The sequence below is a fragment of the Talpa europaea genome (assembly GCF_964194135.1).
Source record: "Talpa europaea genome assembly, chromosome: 15".
NCBI lineage: Eukaryota > Metazoa > Chordata > Mammalia > Eulipotyphla > Talpidae > Talpa > Talpa europaea.
In genome coordinates this window covers 73887145-73900994 of record NC_140083.1, presented here as the reverse complement: position 1 = coordinate 73900994, position 13850 = coordinate 73887145, and the positions used below count along the sequence as shown (strand labels likewise).

At 53.7% G+C, this 13850-nt stretch overlaps 2 protein-coding genes across 2 annotated transcripts in view; one reads left to right on the top strand and one right to left on the bottom strand.

Annotated features, from left to right (window-relative positions):
- The window catches only part of NINJ2 (ninjurin 2), a gene marked incomplete at its 5' end in the record, with an annotated part of 71803 nt that extends 67916 nt beyond the window's left edge, over positions 1–3887 (top strand). The window contains 2 exons of the mRNA XM_084254600.1: positions 2753–2984; positions 3458–3887. Coding sequence (XP_084110726.1) covers positions 2753–2984; positions 3458–3624 — 399 coding nt within the window. The 3' untranslated portion in view covers positions 3625–3887. The remainder of the gene's footprint in view (positions 1–2752; positions 2985–3457) is intronic.
- A 3413-nt stretch (positions 3888–7300) lies between these two features.
- Positions 7301–13850, bottom strand: part of B4GALNT3 (beta-1,4-N-acetyl-galactosaminyltransferase 3) — a gene marked incomplete at both ends in the record, with an annotated part of 85054 nt that continues 78504 nt past the window's right edge. The window contains 6 exons of the mRNA XM_084255389.1: positions 7301–7409; positions 10063–10189; positions 11002–11155; positions 11547–11619; positions 11844–11997; positions 12660–12979. Of these exons, the coding sequence (XP_084111515.1) occupies positions 7301–7409; positions 10063–10189; positions 11002–11155; positions 11547–11619; positions 11844–11997; positions 12660–12979 (937 nt within the window). The remainder of the gene's footprint in view (positions 7410–10062; positions 10190–11001; positions 11156–11546; positions 11620–11843; positions 11998–12659; positions 12980–13850) is intronic.

Here is a 13850-nt window from a genome sequence, read left to right as displayed (position 1 = left end):
CAGCGCCGGTGCAGCCAGGGGCTGGGGACACTTCTCTGGAGCCCGCACGCCACCACGTGGACGCTCTGGAGATCAGGGAGCCTTCTGGAGCCCGGAAGGGGCGCCCTCCAGAGCGTCCCAGCGCTGCCAAACTCAACTCTCAGCTGCAGGGCAGTCGCGAATTGGTACATATCGATCGAAGAAGGTGCTACATGAGAGAGGAAAGCATGAGGTCTGCACCCTTCCATGCTCACTGTGAACCCCACATCCGCTGAGAAACAATAGCTCTCCTCCCTGGTGGCGCAAGGGGTTAAGATGCAACCTGTGAAACTGTTCGCAGCCTCTGCAGCACAAGTTCAAGCCCACTCCCACCCCACCCCCACCCCAGCTGGCCAGGGAGCAACCCACGTGCACAGCAGACCTCTCCTGACTCCCCCGCTGCTCCCCTCAGCAGTGTATTTCAGTCCATCTGCCTGTTCTGCGCCCCACTCTGTCTCTGGTGAGTCCTTTCACACACACCCCACCCCATGCCTCTGGCCTGTGCCCCAGCTCCTGTATGCATAATAATAATAAAGAAACCTTTAAAAATAAAAAAAAGAAAGAAAGAAACAATAGCTCTTAGTTCAAGTAAACAAAAGCCAATGGCTCTATTAAAACTTAGCGATGTTTGGAGTTGGTTGGTTGGTTTTTTTCTTTTAGAGGTTTGGGAAGATCAGTGTCCTCAAGTACCCACCCCTTCTGCCCCCACCTCCTCACATATTACTTGGTCTGTGCTCAAAACTTATCCCTGGAGGTTTGGGTTTACGGTTTGTTCTACTGTTAATATGTGCATTTTCAGAAAAGGGGTCTCCCTTGGGCTTTCAGGGTGATTTCACAGCTTAGTAGATCTTGAACTGAGAGCTGGGTTTTAGGAATAGAAAGTAAAAGCTTGTAGCTGCTGTCAATATGGAGGGGTAGGGAGAGGAGCAGTGGGCACATCCAGGGAGGAAAATTGGGGTGGGGGGCGGAGATCAAGGAGCAGGGAAGCTCCAGCACATGGTTGTGTCCAGGTGGAAGCACTGGGGATTGTGGAGAGGGCTGGGGGCCACTGCACAGACCCTTACATCCTAATGAGTATCCTTTGCACCTAGAACAAACCTTTACCAAATGGGCTAGGACCACAGGTTGTAGCCTTGGGGCCTTTGTGGAGTATTGTCCCTGGTATCCTTGGCCCTAACCATCCAGACCACCTGGACTGAGACAAGTTCAGGATACATAAGGAGCAAACCCTCTGAGGTCTGCCTCATGCATCCATCCACACATCCATCCATGTTTCCACTCATGCATCTGTCTGTCCATCTCTCCACCCATCCACCCATCCATCCATCCATCCATCCATGCATCCATCCATCCATCCATGCATCCATTCATCCATCCACTCAACAGATATCCTGTTGTGGTGATCTGCTGAGTTAGCTTCCCTCTCTTCAGTCTGTAACCCCTTTCAAATCTTTCCCTTCTCTCATTTCTCACTACCACACTGGCTGAATCACTTGTCACTTGACCCTAAATCAAAATCATAAATTTTTAATGAATCTCCCTGCATCTGGGCCTTCCTGAGCTAATCTACCCCCAACACCATTCCTACATTAATCTCCCTAAAATGTTCCCAGTTCTCTTGAGTGAAGCAAATTGTTAGTAGCATCCAATCTGAATTTCTTTGCCCAACTCAGAGCCCTACAGCATATGTCCTGTATCATGAGTCTGTCTTTTGGAGCTAGTAGCTTCTTGAGGATAAGAGCTTTGACTTACATATCAAAATAAAATCACATGCAAATTATAGGTCAATCAACCAAGCCCAAAACTGATTTAAAAAGTGGAATTAGGGCCTCTCCCTTGGCGCAGCAGATTGAGCGCAGTGCTGTGAAGCTGTCCGCAGCCTCTGCAGCACGGGTTCGACTCCTGGCCAGCCTGGGAGATTCCCACATGGTGCGGCAGACCTCTCCTATCGTGCCCGCTGCTCCCCTCAGCAGTGTATTTTGGTCCATCTGCCTGTTCTGCTCCCCGCTCTGTCTCTAGTGAATTCTCTCACCCTCCCGCGCCTCTGGCCTGTACCCCAGTGCTTGTATAAAGAAATAAATCTTTAAAAATTATAAAAAAAACAACAAAAACCCATAAATTTTTTAAAAAGTGGAATTAAGAATATTAGCTAGTGTGTATCACCATGTACATACAAAACTGCCTACAGAAATTTGTACTGATGGCTGGTGTCTGACACAGTGCATGTGCCTGGGCTGGTGTTCCTGGCCAAGGGCCAAATGGGACAGGTTTCATTTGCTAAGCTGTGCACCCCCCTTGAGGCCATGTTGTTCTGAAAGAAGAGGAATCTTTTCCTATTCCACTTCAGCCTCAGAGCTCCCCCTATTGTGTTCTGAGATGATTTCCTCCTGGAAGAAAAGAGAGCAGTCCAAAGTCAAGGCCTGGCCCTGGTGAAATCTCAAATAAAATGGACAACTCAGACTCCTCCTCCCTTCTCATATTTGGAACGCGAGGGTGCAAGGGAAGTCTGCCCTTCACGAAGTACAAACGACAACATAACATCATTCCCGAGTTCAAAGGTCCTTAAGAGTTTTCTAGTCTAGTTCTTTATTTTTTCAGGCCTTAAAACTGAAAAGGATGCTTCTTGCCCTAGTTTTCCCACCTGGTTAGGGGAAAGCTTTACAACCTCTCTTTGCTGTTTCTTAACCGCTTCCCTACTGGAGCCTCCAATGAAGCCTGTGCTTCTACCTTCCAGCCCGGAAGTCCCACCCCCAGGAGGAACCAGCCCATCAATCTGAACCACTATGCCACCAAGAAGAGCGTGGCAGAGAGCATGCTGGATGTGGCTCTCTTCATGTCCAACGCCACAAGGCTGAAAGCCGTGCTGGAGCAAGGCCCATCCTCTCACTACTACACCGCCCTCGTCACGCTCATCAGCATCTCCCTGCTCCTGCAGGTGGTCATTGGAATCCTCCTGGTGGCCATCGGTGAGAAGCCCAGGCCTGGAGCGAGCCTCCAGGTCCCACAGTGGAAGAAAAGCCTGCAGTGCCTCCCAGCAACACCTCCATGTGCGCGTGCCCACCTCACACTGAACGCTGACCTGGGCTCTCTGCATTCCCCATGATACCGCCTTGTTTCAGGGGCCCCACAGAGCAGCCCCACAATACCCGCTGAAGGACTGTCCTTAGCGAACTTGGCACAGTTCCTTACAGCCTTGTCATCTGCGCTCTTGGATGACCCAAATTCTGTTTCTATTAAGTGCCATGTGGGTGCCCTCCCCTCACATATACTCAGTGAGGGCCAAAGGCATGTCTGTCCATGACTCCCACCTCCCTTACTTCTACCATGCCATCTCTGAGGTGCCAGGTCTTCTACCCTTGAGGGACTGTCGGGATGCTCCAGGACCCAAGCTCCCGTGGCCCATCTTGACCCTTACCTCCCACTCCCCATCTCTCCACAGCACGGCTGAACCTCAACGAGGTTGAAAAGCAGTGGCAACTAAACCAGCTCAACAATGCTGCCACCACCTTGGTCTTCATCACCGTGGTCCTCAACGTCTTCATCACGGCCTTCGGGGCACATAAGACAGGTTTCCTCGCTGCCAGGACCTCGAGGAATCCTCTCTGAATGCAACCTGGGACCCAGGTGAGGGGGAATGGGTCTCCACTCTCTAGGGGTTTGGTAAGAGATCCTTGTCAAGTAAAGGGGGGAAAGTTATAGATCTGGGGCCAGGAAGGGATCTTGGATCTTGGATTGGGACTCAGAAAAAGCCCCCCAGTGCCCTGGCTCTGTGAACAGGGCATTCATTCCTCTTCTGCCCTGTGGTTGGTTTTTCTATAGCTGGGAAGGGGTGGGAAGTCACGTGGCTACCTGTACACATGATTAGTGGTTGGCTCTGCCTCTCTGGCAAGGGAAAGTTGGAGACGTAGGATTTCTCCTTGGCAACTGTCTAGGAGTCATTGCTACTCAAATGGTTGCCCAAGGACCAAGGGCATCAACAAAATCATGGGGGAAATCTGGTAAGCCAGCAGAATCAGATCTGTGCCAGGGACAAGTCTGGCCTGCCCTCCTCATGGCCTCTCTGCTTCCCCAACAGGTACTGGGTGTGGATCTGCTTCTGCCTCTTTCCTCCCTGACCTGCCAGGCTGATGGGCACTTTCCACGGCTCCCCGGGAGATTTCCTAAGAGGGCAGCGTAGATGCCCATGCTCCCTACCCACAGCACCTCAGTGAATATGATGGCTCCCTTGGCTCAGTGAGTTCCATCTTGGTCTGGAGTTTGGGGGTACTGCCAACCTTTCCTCTTGGGAGCATTAGCACCTGAGGTGTGTCCACCCAAGGCCCAGTATGGCCCCCAGAAGGCTGTGACTCCCTCCCCATCCACACCCTGTGCTCCAGACCAGTATCCCCTTTCTGTAAGATGGAATGATTTCTGTCTATAAAGGTTTCTGCAAATCCACCATGAGTCAGTCTTTATGTCTCAGTTGTAAAGCCTCAAGCGTCCAGCTTGGTGTCTGGATGCCAGTTTAATGCCATCTGGTCTCTAGGTGCCCTCTCCAACTGTGTCGTGGAAAGGGTGCAAAGGAGCACACACCAAGCCTGGAGGGAGAAAAGGCTTTTAAATCACTCCCTCTCCTCTGGGGCCACTCTGAGTCAGGCCTGGAGCTAATGACCATCTGCTACAATAGCAGGCCATTGACTGAACTGAAGCATGCACGCACAATTCTTTTTGAGAAACTCCTATAAACTTAGTCTTGCTTTTGTATTAGCGCCTTCTCTTAGACACATGTCCAAGGAATACAAAGTAATGTTGGTCTTTGCCTAGGCCAAATATAACCAGCAGGGTAAATCTGTACCTGTAAAGCAGCTAAAACAGAAATGAGACTGTCTGCTATATTAGCACAAGCCACACCTTGGATCCTCCCCAATGCTCACCAAACCGTTCCCCTGTCATATCTAGCCTTCTTCACCCAGGGGTCCACCAGCCTTTCTTAACTGAAGGCAGCAATCTGCCCAACAAAGAATGCTCCATCAGCCGGTGTCTTCCTCAGGCAGAAACATCCCTTTCCTGAATAAACCGCATGGGAGAAGGTTGTCTCTCATGCAGCAGGTGCCACACTAGTGGTAGAGCATAGAGATGGTGTGAGAAGATCCCGGGCATGTCCACCAAAGACCCCACAGTGGGGAGACGAACCTTGGTCCCCACAACCAACCCTCCCCCCATAGGCAGGCTACAGGAAAACACAGAGCCATGCTGCTTTCTAAGAAGATGCTGTATTTACCACCTTCCCCACCCTCCCCCCACCCAAGACATTTCCCCACAGAGTAGGGACTTGCCAGGCCTACCCCTAAGGCAGATGGTGTGGAGATAACAGACATCAAACAAAAGGCACTGGCTAGGACAGGGGCAGCAGGGCAGGGCAGGCTGGGCTGGTTCTGGCTTACAGGAGAAGCAAGAGGGCTGCTCCAGCTGGCTCAGGCCTGCAGGCATGATGCCCAAGAGTGACAGTGGCCCCAGAAAGAAACCTGATTTCTTCTTTACCCTGCCAGTCAAGGCAGGCCCCCCATCCCCATCCCAACCCTTTCCCAGAGGCAGGGTGCCTGAGCAGGGACCAGAAACCCAGGGGCAGTGATGGCATCTGTAAGCTACAAGCTGTCCACTGAAAAGTCTTTGTCCTTCCTGATTTCTTAGGGAAAGTAGGGTTTCTCCCCAACCCCCAGAAGATTCTCAATAGATGATTCTCCCATATGTGAAGCTTATGATCATGGTGAATGCGGGCCCCCAGGTAGACTCTGCGGCTCCAAAAGCCGACTGGACTCTGCTACAGCATGGAGCGTGGGCTCAACGGATTGGCCTCCTGGGCCCTGCTGCACCGCCCCCCTCCTCAAGCCCTGCCTCACAGCAGGGGGCCCTGTGCTCACCTCCCTAATCAGACACTGGCAGCCAAGACCCAGTGTCCAATGCACCATAAGTGAACTCAGCAGCAGCAGCAGCAGAGGCAGCAGCAAAAATAGAAAAATCCCCAACCACAAAGGCACCTGGAGGTTATTAGTGCAAGATAAGTACATGATCACCAGGTGATGGAGTGTGGCCGTAGTCTAGAGGCCAAGGGCTCTGTTCCCTGAAATGGCTTCACTTTTCAGTTCCTCCCGCCCCAATCCCCTTCCACTTGAGAGATGTATCGCAGCAATGCCCTCACCTCCCCAAACCTACCCTCTTCTGACCCTGGCCCCTGTGTTACCCACACCCATTCTTGCAGTCAAGGCTGGGAAGCTGATAAGTCTCTGGGGAAGCCAGACTGAGAGGTCTCAAGTTCCCCACTCCCCTCTTCGTCCTTCCTCCTGGACCCCATCCCCTTTACTTATCTGAGCTGTGACTCAGGTCCACATGTCTTTCCTCTCTCCTTCTCCCCAGGCCTCAGCTTACAGAGGAACTGGGCAGGCGGAGGGGCTTCTCTTCCTGGCCTCCTCCTCCTTCTCTGTTCTGTTCGTCCTAGCTGCCAAACACTGGGGACAACGTGCCCACTGCCCACCGTTCCCTGTCTCCCAACCCCCCTGTGGCACCCGGAACATGCCAGCTCTGTGCTCCTGGTCTCGAGTGAGCACAGCCTGGAGGGTAAGGTTAATGCCCTAAACGGTGGCCAGCTGTTGAGTGGCTACCCAGGAGAGATGTGTCACTGGAAGGCACAGCCTGGGGTAGATCTGGGACTGTTCCACATGGGGCCAGCCTGTCTGGATAGAAATCAGCTGCCAGATTGGCGGGGGGCACACCTCTATACAGGAGTGGGTCTGAGGTATGCCAGTGGGGACACCCACTAAATGCATCCCCTCTCACAGTCAATGCTGGGTCTGGACACTTACAGTTTTGGATTTCTGTTAAAAAAATAAAAACCCCAATAAAGTATGTCCAATCAAGGCTTCCATTTCCTGGTGTCTGCTCCCCGTGGAAGGCACTGGGTGGATAGCAGAATGCACCTTCACGGAAAAGGATGGGGTCGCGCAAGCAGGCCTTTCCTTCCTGGACCTCACTGCGCTGCCCTTCCCGGGAGCGTCCCATCTCTGTCAACTGTGCGTGAGTGGCCCCTCGAGGCCCTCCTGGAGTTCTCCCTCGGAGGCCCAGGGGCGGAGAGAGGGCTCCATGAGGCAACAGCTCCCGGTGGAGTAGGGGTGAATCTCTGAGCCTTGGGGCCCAGCCTGGCTTCTGCTCTCCTTCCCTCTCCTCCTCCAGAAATGAGCAGGGCCACTGAGAGCAGCTGCACGTCCAGGAGCAGGAAGTGGTCGGTCCAGTGGGCCACGCCCCGGCATCACAGCGTCTTCATCTGGCGGCGGTTCCACATGCCCCTTTTGGAATGGAAGTGATGGAAGAAATTCCTGAGGGACAGACGTTCCACTTCCAGGCCGGCTTGGAGGATCCTGAAGCGGGAGGGGCAGGATAAGCAACAGAAATACAAGAGGCCCCTGGGGCGAGGCCCCTGAGGAATCCACCCACCACATCTGTGTCAGGCCTGTCCCTGCAACCCCATCTTGCTTTCACTCCAGGCAGGGAAGGCGGGGTATGGCGCAGTGTGGGCTTTGGAGCCAGACAGCCCGAGTCTGAGTCCCAGCTCCACACTGGGTAAGCCTCGTCTTTCAGAGCATCAGCTGGCTAATCTCTAGAAAGAGGATAAAGATGAATAGCTACAGGCAAGATGGTAAAACCAGAGATGATGGAAGCTAGTGCTCAGCATAGCTCCACACACCAAACACCCAACAGCTGGAGCTCAGCCTGCAGGGGCTCATTGCAGTCTTGATGGAGGCACAGGCTGAGCGGACCTGGTGCCCAGCCTACCCCGGCCCATTCTACATGTACAGCCCCCGGGAGTCCCTCTCACAGGGAGACCTGTACTTCTGGCAGGGTAGAAGTCACTGGAATTTGTGCAGTTTCTTTCTTGTTGGGTGTCAGAGAAGGCAGGACGGTTAAGAACTGAGCTGGAGTCCTGGCCTGGCATGAAGACCATGGGTGGAGGGAACCACTGGGCCAGCCCTCCATGAGCTCGGGGTCCACTTGATCTAGGTGTAGGCTAAGGAAAAAAGTATCAGGCACGGGCCTCCCCGGTGGCGCAGTGGTTGAGCGCTGGGTTGCGAAGCTGCCTGCAGCCTCTGCAGCGCCAGTTCGATCCCCAGCTGCTCCCCGGCCACCGGGCGAGGGTCCCACATGGCACGCAGACCTCTCCTGCCGCCCGCTGCTCCCCTCAGCAGTGTACTTCGGTCCTTCTGCCTGCTCTGCTCCCCGCTCTGGCTCTGGTGAATTCTCTCACCCTCCCGCGCTTCTGACTGTACCCAGTGCTTGTATAAACAAAACAAACAAACAAATAAATAAATAAAACATGCCTCTATAAAAAAAATATTAAAAAAAAAAAGTATCAGGCATTTCTGCCCTCCTGCCATTAGCATTAATGATGGACCCCTGCAGTCCTGCATGAATGCCTGATGGTGGGCACCTGGAGCAGGGTTTGGACATACATAGGTGGGCACATCTGGGCTGAGACTGGGCTTACAAGGGCGGCATCACCGGGAACCAGCAGAAGAGAGCAGAGAACGAGAAGAACAAGATGATAAGCAGAACCAGCAGAGAAGCAGAGACCACGAGAGAACGCCAGAGCACCCAGAAAGAGCGAAGATTTGCCGGGGGCTGGGAGGCCTGCCGTGTACCCCTGCCTGCCGTGTACCTGGGTGCTGCACTACATGTAAAAAGCTCAATGAAAGCCTGAAAAGCCACCGAGGGCTCCAGGACTCTCCTTTACCCATCTGCCCGGATCTCAGAGAACCTGCTCTGTGCCTTCCTGCCACTACCCTAGGTTTAGGAGAGCTGGGTTATCTAATAGGAGCTCCTCTGCATCTTAAATTCTCTCAGAGCTGTATTAGTACTCTCTTCCCTCCCAGGAAAAAATATCCATAGATCTGGTTTTTAAGCCTGACACTCACTAGCTCTGAAGTTTGGGGCCAAGTTACTAACTTTTCCTCAAGACTCATTTTTCCCATCTAGAAAATGCAGACAATGACACTTCACAGAGTTTGGGGGAGGAACAAACAAGGTGATGGGTGTAAATCACCTGCCGCTTACAGACTCCTAATGACTGGTGGCCCCGGGTTGCCCTGTTCCTCAGCAACAGGTGCATCTCTTCCTTGCCAAGGTCCCCACTCGCTGGGTACTCCTGGCCCTGTCCACCTCCTCTGGACACAGTGCCAGCAATTATACCTTTTCTTTCTTAGATTTCCCCTTCCTTTGACCTTACCCCTTAAGCTCTAATCTCAGGCATCATCCTTTTTCCATCCCCTTCTCTTGGCCTTGCATTTCTTAAAGGAACCCGACTAAGGCAGCCTCTACCTCCTCACCAACCACACCTGCACTCCCCACAACTCGTGTCCTGCCCAGCCTTGCTCCCTACTAACACCCCCACAGCCTTTCCCTGCCCACTGGCCAAGCTGGCAGCTGGCACCATGTTGTCCTTCTCTGACATTTCCTCCTGCCCCAAACTCCCATCTCCCTAGTTTCCAGAACCTCCCAGGACCTTATTGCCCTTTAATAACGCAACTGTCTTTTGCTGGCCCCACAATCTTTCCTGATTCCATGCCTGTGTCTCTCCTCTCTATTCTCACAGCGTCACTCCCAGGCAGCTGTGGAGGGGAAGCGAGCTACCATCCAGTGTGGGTGGATGTAGTCAAATTTTCCCCTAGCGCCTTGCTTGGTGCCACGAACACTGTCATTTGCATTTATACAGCGCAACAGTTTTTGCTTTTCCCCTGACAGTTTACCAGGCACTTTCATTTCCATGGCAGTCCTGTGACACAGACAGAGGCAGTAGCATCTCCTCGACTGATCTGGAAACTGAGTCTCAGTGAAATTAAGTCATTTGACTCCCCAGTAAGAGGCTGAGCTTCCTCCGCGGTGGGTGTTCATTACCTGTATGCAGGACTACGCAGTCTAGAAGGACCAGGCCCAGGCTGATTGAGCTCTGTTCTCTGCCCAGACACCTGACGGGATGGAATTCCAGCAAACGGCTCAAATGTTCCCCTTCCCAGTCACCTGTCCAGCAGCTCCCAGTCTTCCCCGCCCCAGCGGTCTCGGAATTCCTTGGTGTTCATGCCCCCAATCCGGTCCAGGTCTGACTTGTAGATGCCAAGCAGTCCAAATCCATTTACCTCCCAGTAGCCTGCGGACAGACAAGAAGGTACAGGTGAGATGAGCCAGAAGCCAGGAGGAAGGAATAAAGCCTTCAGGTGTACCTTCCAGGGTCTTCTAATAAAGGATGGATGGGTCAGGCCTCCTCCCATGGTGCAGTGGTTGAGCGCTGGGTTGCGAAGCTGCCCACAGCCTCTGCAGCGCCGGTTCGTTCCCTGGCTGCTGGCGAGGGTCCCACATGGCGCGCAGACCTCTCCTGCCTTGCCTGCTGCTCCCCTCAGCAGTGTACTTCAGTCCTTCTGCCTGTTCTTTTCCCCGCTCTGGCTCTGGTGAATTCTCTCACCCCCCTGCGCTTCTGACTGTACCCAGTGCTTGTATAAATAAATAAGTAAATCTTTAAAAATAAATAAATAAAAAAGGATGGGTTGGCTAAGGCGGAAAGTGGTCTCCTCTGTTGACCTGTTTTGAGAGGCAGCTCCTTGAGTTAAAGTTCAGGGTCCAGTGAAAGCAGCAGTCCTGCCAGGGAGTGACCACAGGCTGGTGACAGTCCTACAGGAGGCTCTGACCAAGGCAGGCCTCTGACCAAGGCTTCACGGGGCAGTGGGCACACAGTGAACGTGTGATGAATGAATGAGGGGAAGATGCGGCCGGAGCCGGCCTTTGCAGCACAGCCCTCAGCACAGTCCTCAGTGCACTGTCCAGGTAAGCAGAGGCTGTGGGGCAGCAGGGGTGCAGGGGAGGAAGGGGCTCTGCCTTTATAGACCTGAGTGTTTCCAGCTCTTGAGTTAAAAACCAAGGCCAGAGAGGTCCTTCCCAGCCTCCCTAGCCCAGGGCCAGACTCACCCTCAGGCCACTGGGGCGTGGCCCCGCAGTGCAGCCTCATGACCATGGGGGCAAAGGCCATCTTGCCCTCCACACAGTGCTTCCGGATGGTATCGATGACTCCATCTGGGAAGTGGATGTGGAGGTCACAGAGGAAGATGATGCTGTGTGGGTCCTGGGGACAGACGGGGAAGTGTCAGCAGAGCCTGCAGGCAGAGCTAGGAGGGCCAGCACAACCCTCAGCTTCCCTCCCACCTGAATGATCCAGACAGCTGGGCAGGTTCCCACACTACTGGGCACCAGAGCACAGTTTTCATGATCAGTGAATTCTGACTCCCTCCCCCCTTCTCAGTGGACTCTGGGACTCTGGATAAATGCTCCACTGTCATCTGCTTAGCCCCACCCAGGTGCTGGCCCTGCAGCCTAGCAGAGACCAGCCTCCCACGCTCCCTCCAATCCCCATTCCCTTCCTCCCTGAGGAGCTGACCGCCTTACACATCCCAAAGGTCTCTCTCCCTCTAGCCAGTCTCTAATCACGCCCCACAAGCCCCACCCAGCCCATTTACCTTCACCAGGTCTATGCCAGCCTGAAGTCCAGCCGAGCGCTCGAAGTTTCCGCTTAGCTTCAGGTACTGGTAGCTGCAGGGAGAGGAGAAAAGAGGGGCTGAGTCCCGGCACTGGCTACGGGGGTCCCCTGGAGGAAGTTAGCAGGCAGAGCAGAGATGACAAGTGCTTCTGGGGTGGGATAATGGCAGGTGAGTTGGGGGTTGGGGGGGAGCACCTGGTTCTGCCCCCATCCCAGCAGGTCTTAGAATTTAGGAAGGAGTTGGCCCAGGCTGCATCCCAGCCATGGGTCTCCTCACCTTCTCAGCTTGGACCCCTTCAGGGCCATCTCAACGGCCATGTCCTCACTGCTGTAGTCAGTGATGATGACATTGAAGTGCGGGTCTCCGGTGGCCTGGAACAGCTTCTCCATGTCTCTGATGAACTGTTGTACCCACCGCGCCTGGTTCTTTACTACCCGGGAGGGGCAAACAGGGAGAAAGAAGCAGAGGTGGGGCAAAGATGGGCCTCTCCATTCCTGGTTTCTGGGCAAGTCCCATCAGACCGCTGCTTGGGGGAGAAGGTAACTATGGGAAACCACCACGGTGCAGTACAGCAGGGAGAGCTCAGCAGTTAAAGGGGCCTCAACACCCAGCAGCACACGCTCCCTGCAGGGACCAGGGCGGAGTGGGGGTGGGGGGGACAGCCTTGGGCTGGCTTGTCCTTAGTAATCTCTGGCTGACCCTCAAACCCTGGTTATGACCCTTTACTTCCATTCCTGCCCCACCATGACAGTCCAGTCTGTTACATGCTCCCCTTTCTCATGATACCAACCAGCTAACCCTCCTGTCTTATTTCCCCAGACTAGTTGTAACCCCCAGTAGACCCACCAGTTGAAGATCATAGCCCCCCGAAACCTGGCTCAACACAGCCTGGTCAACAGGCCGACAGGTCAGCCTCTGTTCCAGCACCAACGCTGGAACCTGCTGAACCTCAGACCCGGGACTCTTTGTGAGCCCCAGTGTCTCCCCTGCATGGCGGCCTCTCTCTGTGAGACCGAATCAGTGAACAGAAACCTGGGTGCTCGGGAGGAAGGGCAAGACCCCTGCTCTGCCCAGGATGGGTGTGGGGCTCACCAGGCACAATGAAGTGGACCACGGCTCGGTGATTCCAGGAGAAGCCCTGGGGCCAGCACAGCTTGGGCTCTGGGCTCCGGACACTCAGGACGTGTCTCCGCCGCCTGCGTGTATCCCAAAGCAGACCCTGCAGGTTCCGGGCCTCCTTCTCTTCTCCAGCAGCTGAATCGATGCCCTGCCAGCCTCGCGTGGACACGTACTCAGAGAGCCGCACCAGGCGCTTGCCTTGTTCCAGCAGCTCAAGTTCCAGAAGGTAGCGACCCCCGTGGAGCTGGTCCTGACGCTTCTCCACATTCACAATGCGCTGCAGCTGGTACCTCCTAAGGCAGAAAGGGCAGGGGGCTTGAGTTATTCTTTCCCACACTATGGGGAAGCCAGGTGCGGTCCAGGCCTGCAGGAGACACAGTTGTCCTAGCTCTGCCACTGCATCAGATGCTTACCCTGCCCAGTCTTTGAAATGCACTTATTGATGGCCTCCCTGGTGCCCTAGGGGTTAAATCTCAGGGCTACCACTGTGAAGGCCGACCCCAACAGTCTGGGTTCGATCCCCGGCCAGGGAGCTGACCCACATGGCACAGCAGACATCTCCTCAGCAGTGTATTTCAGTAGATCTGCCTGTTCTGCTCCCCACTCTGTCTCTGGGAATCCTCTCACTCCCCCACCCAGAACTCTGCCCTGTACCCCAGTTCTTCTATGCAAAAATAAAATCTTTAAAAAAAAAAAATGCACCTGTTGAGCTGGGATGATAACGCAAGTCTTTTCTAGACCCAAGGGCCTAAGTGATGAAAGGTGACTTCCATTCAGAAACTGGCCCTCACTAATAAAATGCTCTGCTCAATACACTGGGCATAAGCCACACTGGATTATTAATGTGGACTGGTTGGCTAAACATCATTAATCACTAGGGAAATGCAAATCAAAACCACCGTGTGATGCAATTTCACACCCATTAGGATGTTGTTGGTTTGTTTTTTTTTTTAAGGAAAATACAAGGGTGTCAAATTGAAGAAGAAATTGGTAAATTCCTCAAAATGTTAAACATAATCTCCATGTGACCCAGCAATCGCAGGTATACCCCCAAAGGAACTGCATAGCTATTCACACAAAAACTTGTACACATGTGTTGTGCTGAATGTGGGACTCTTTCAGACACAGTTCCAGGCTCATTCAACACCGGATGTTTCACACAGG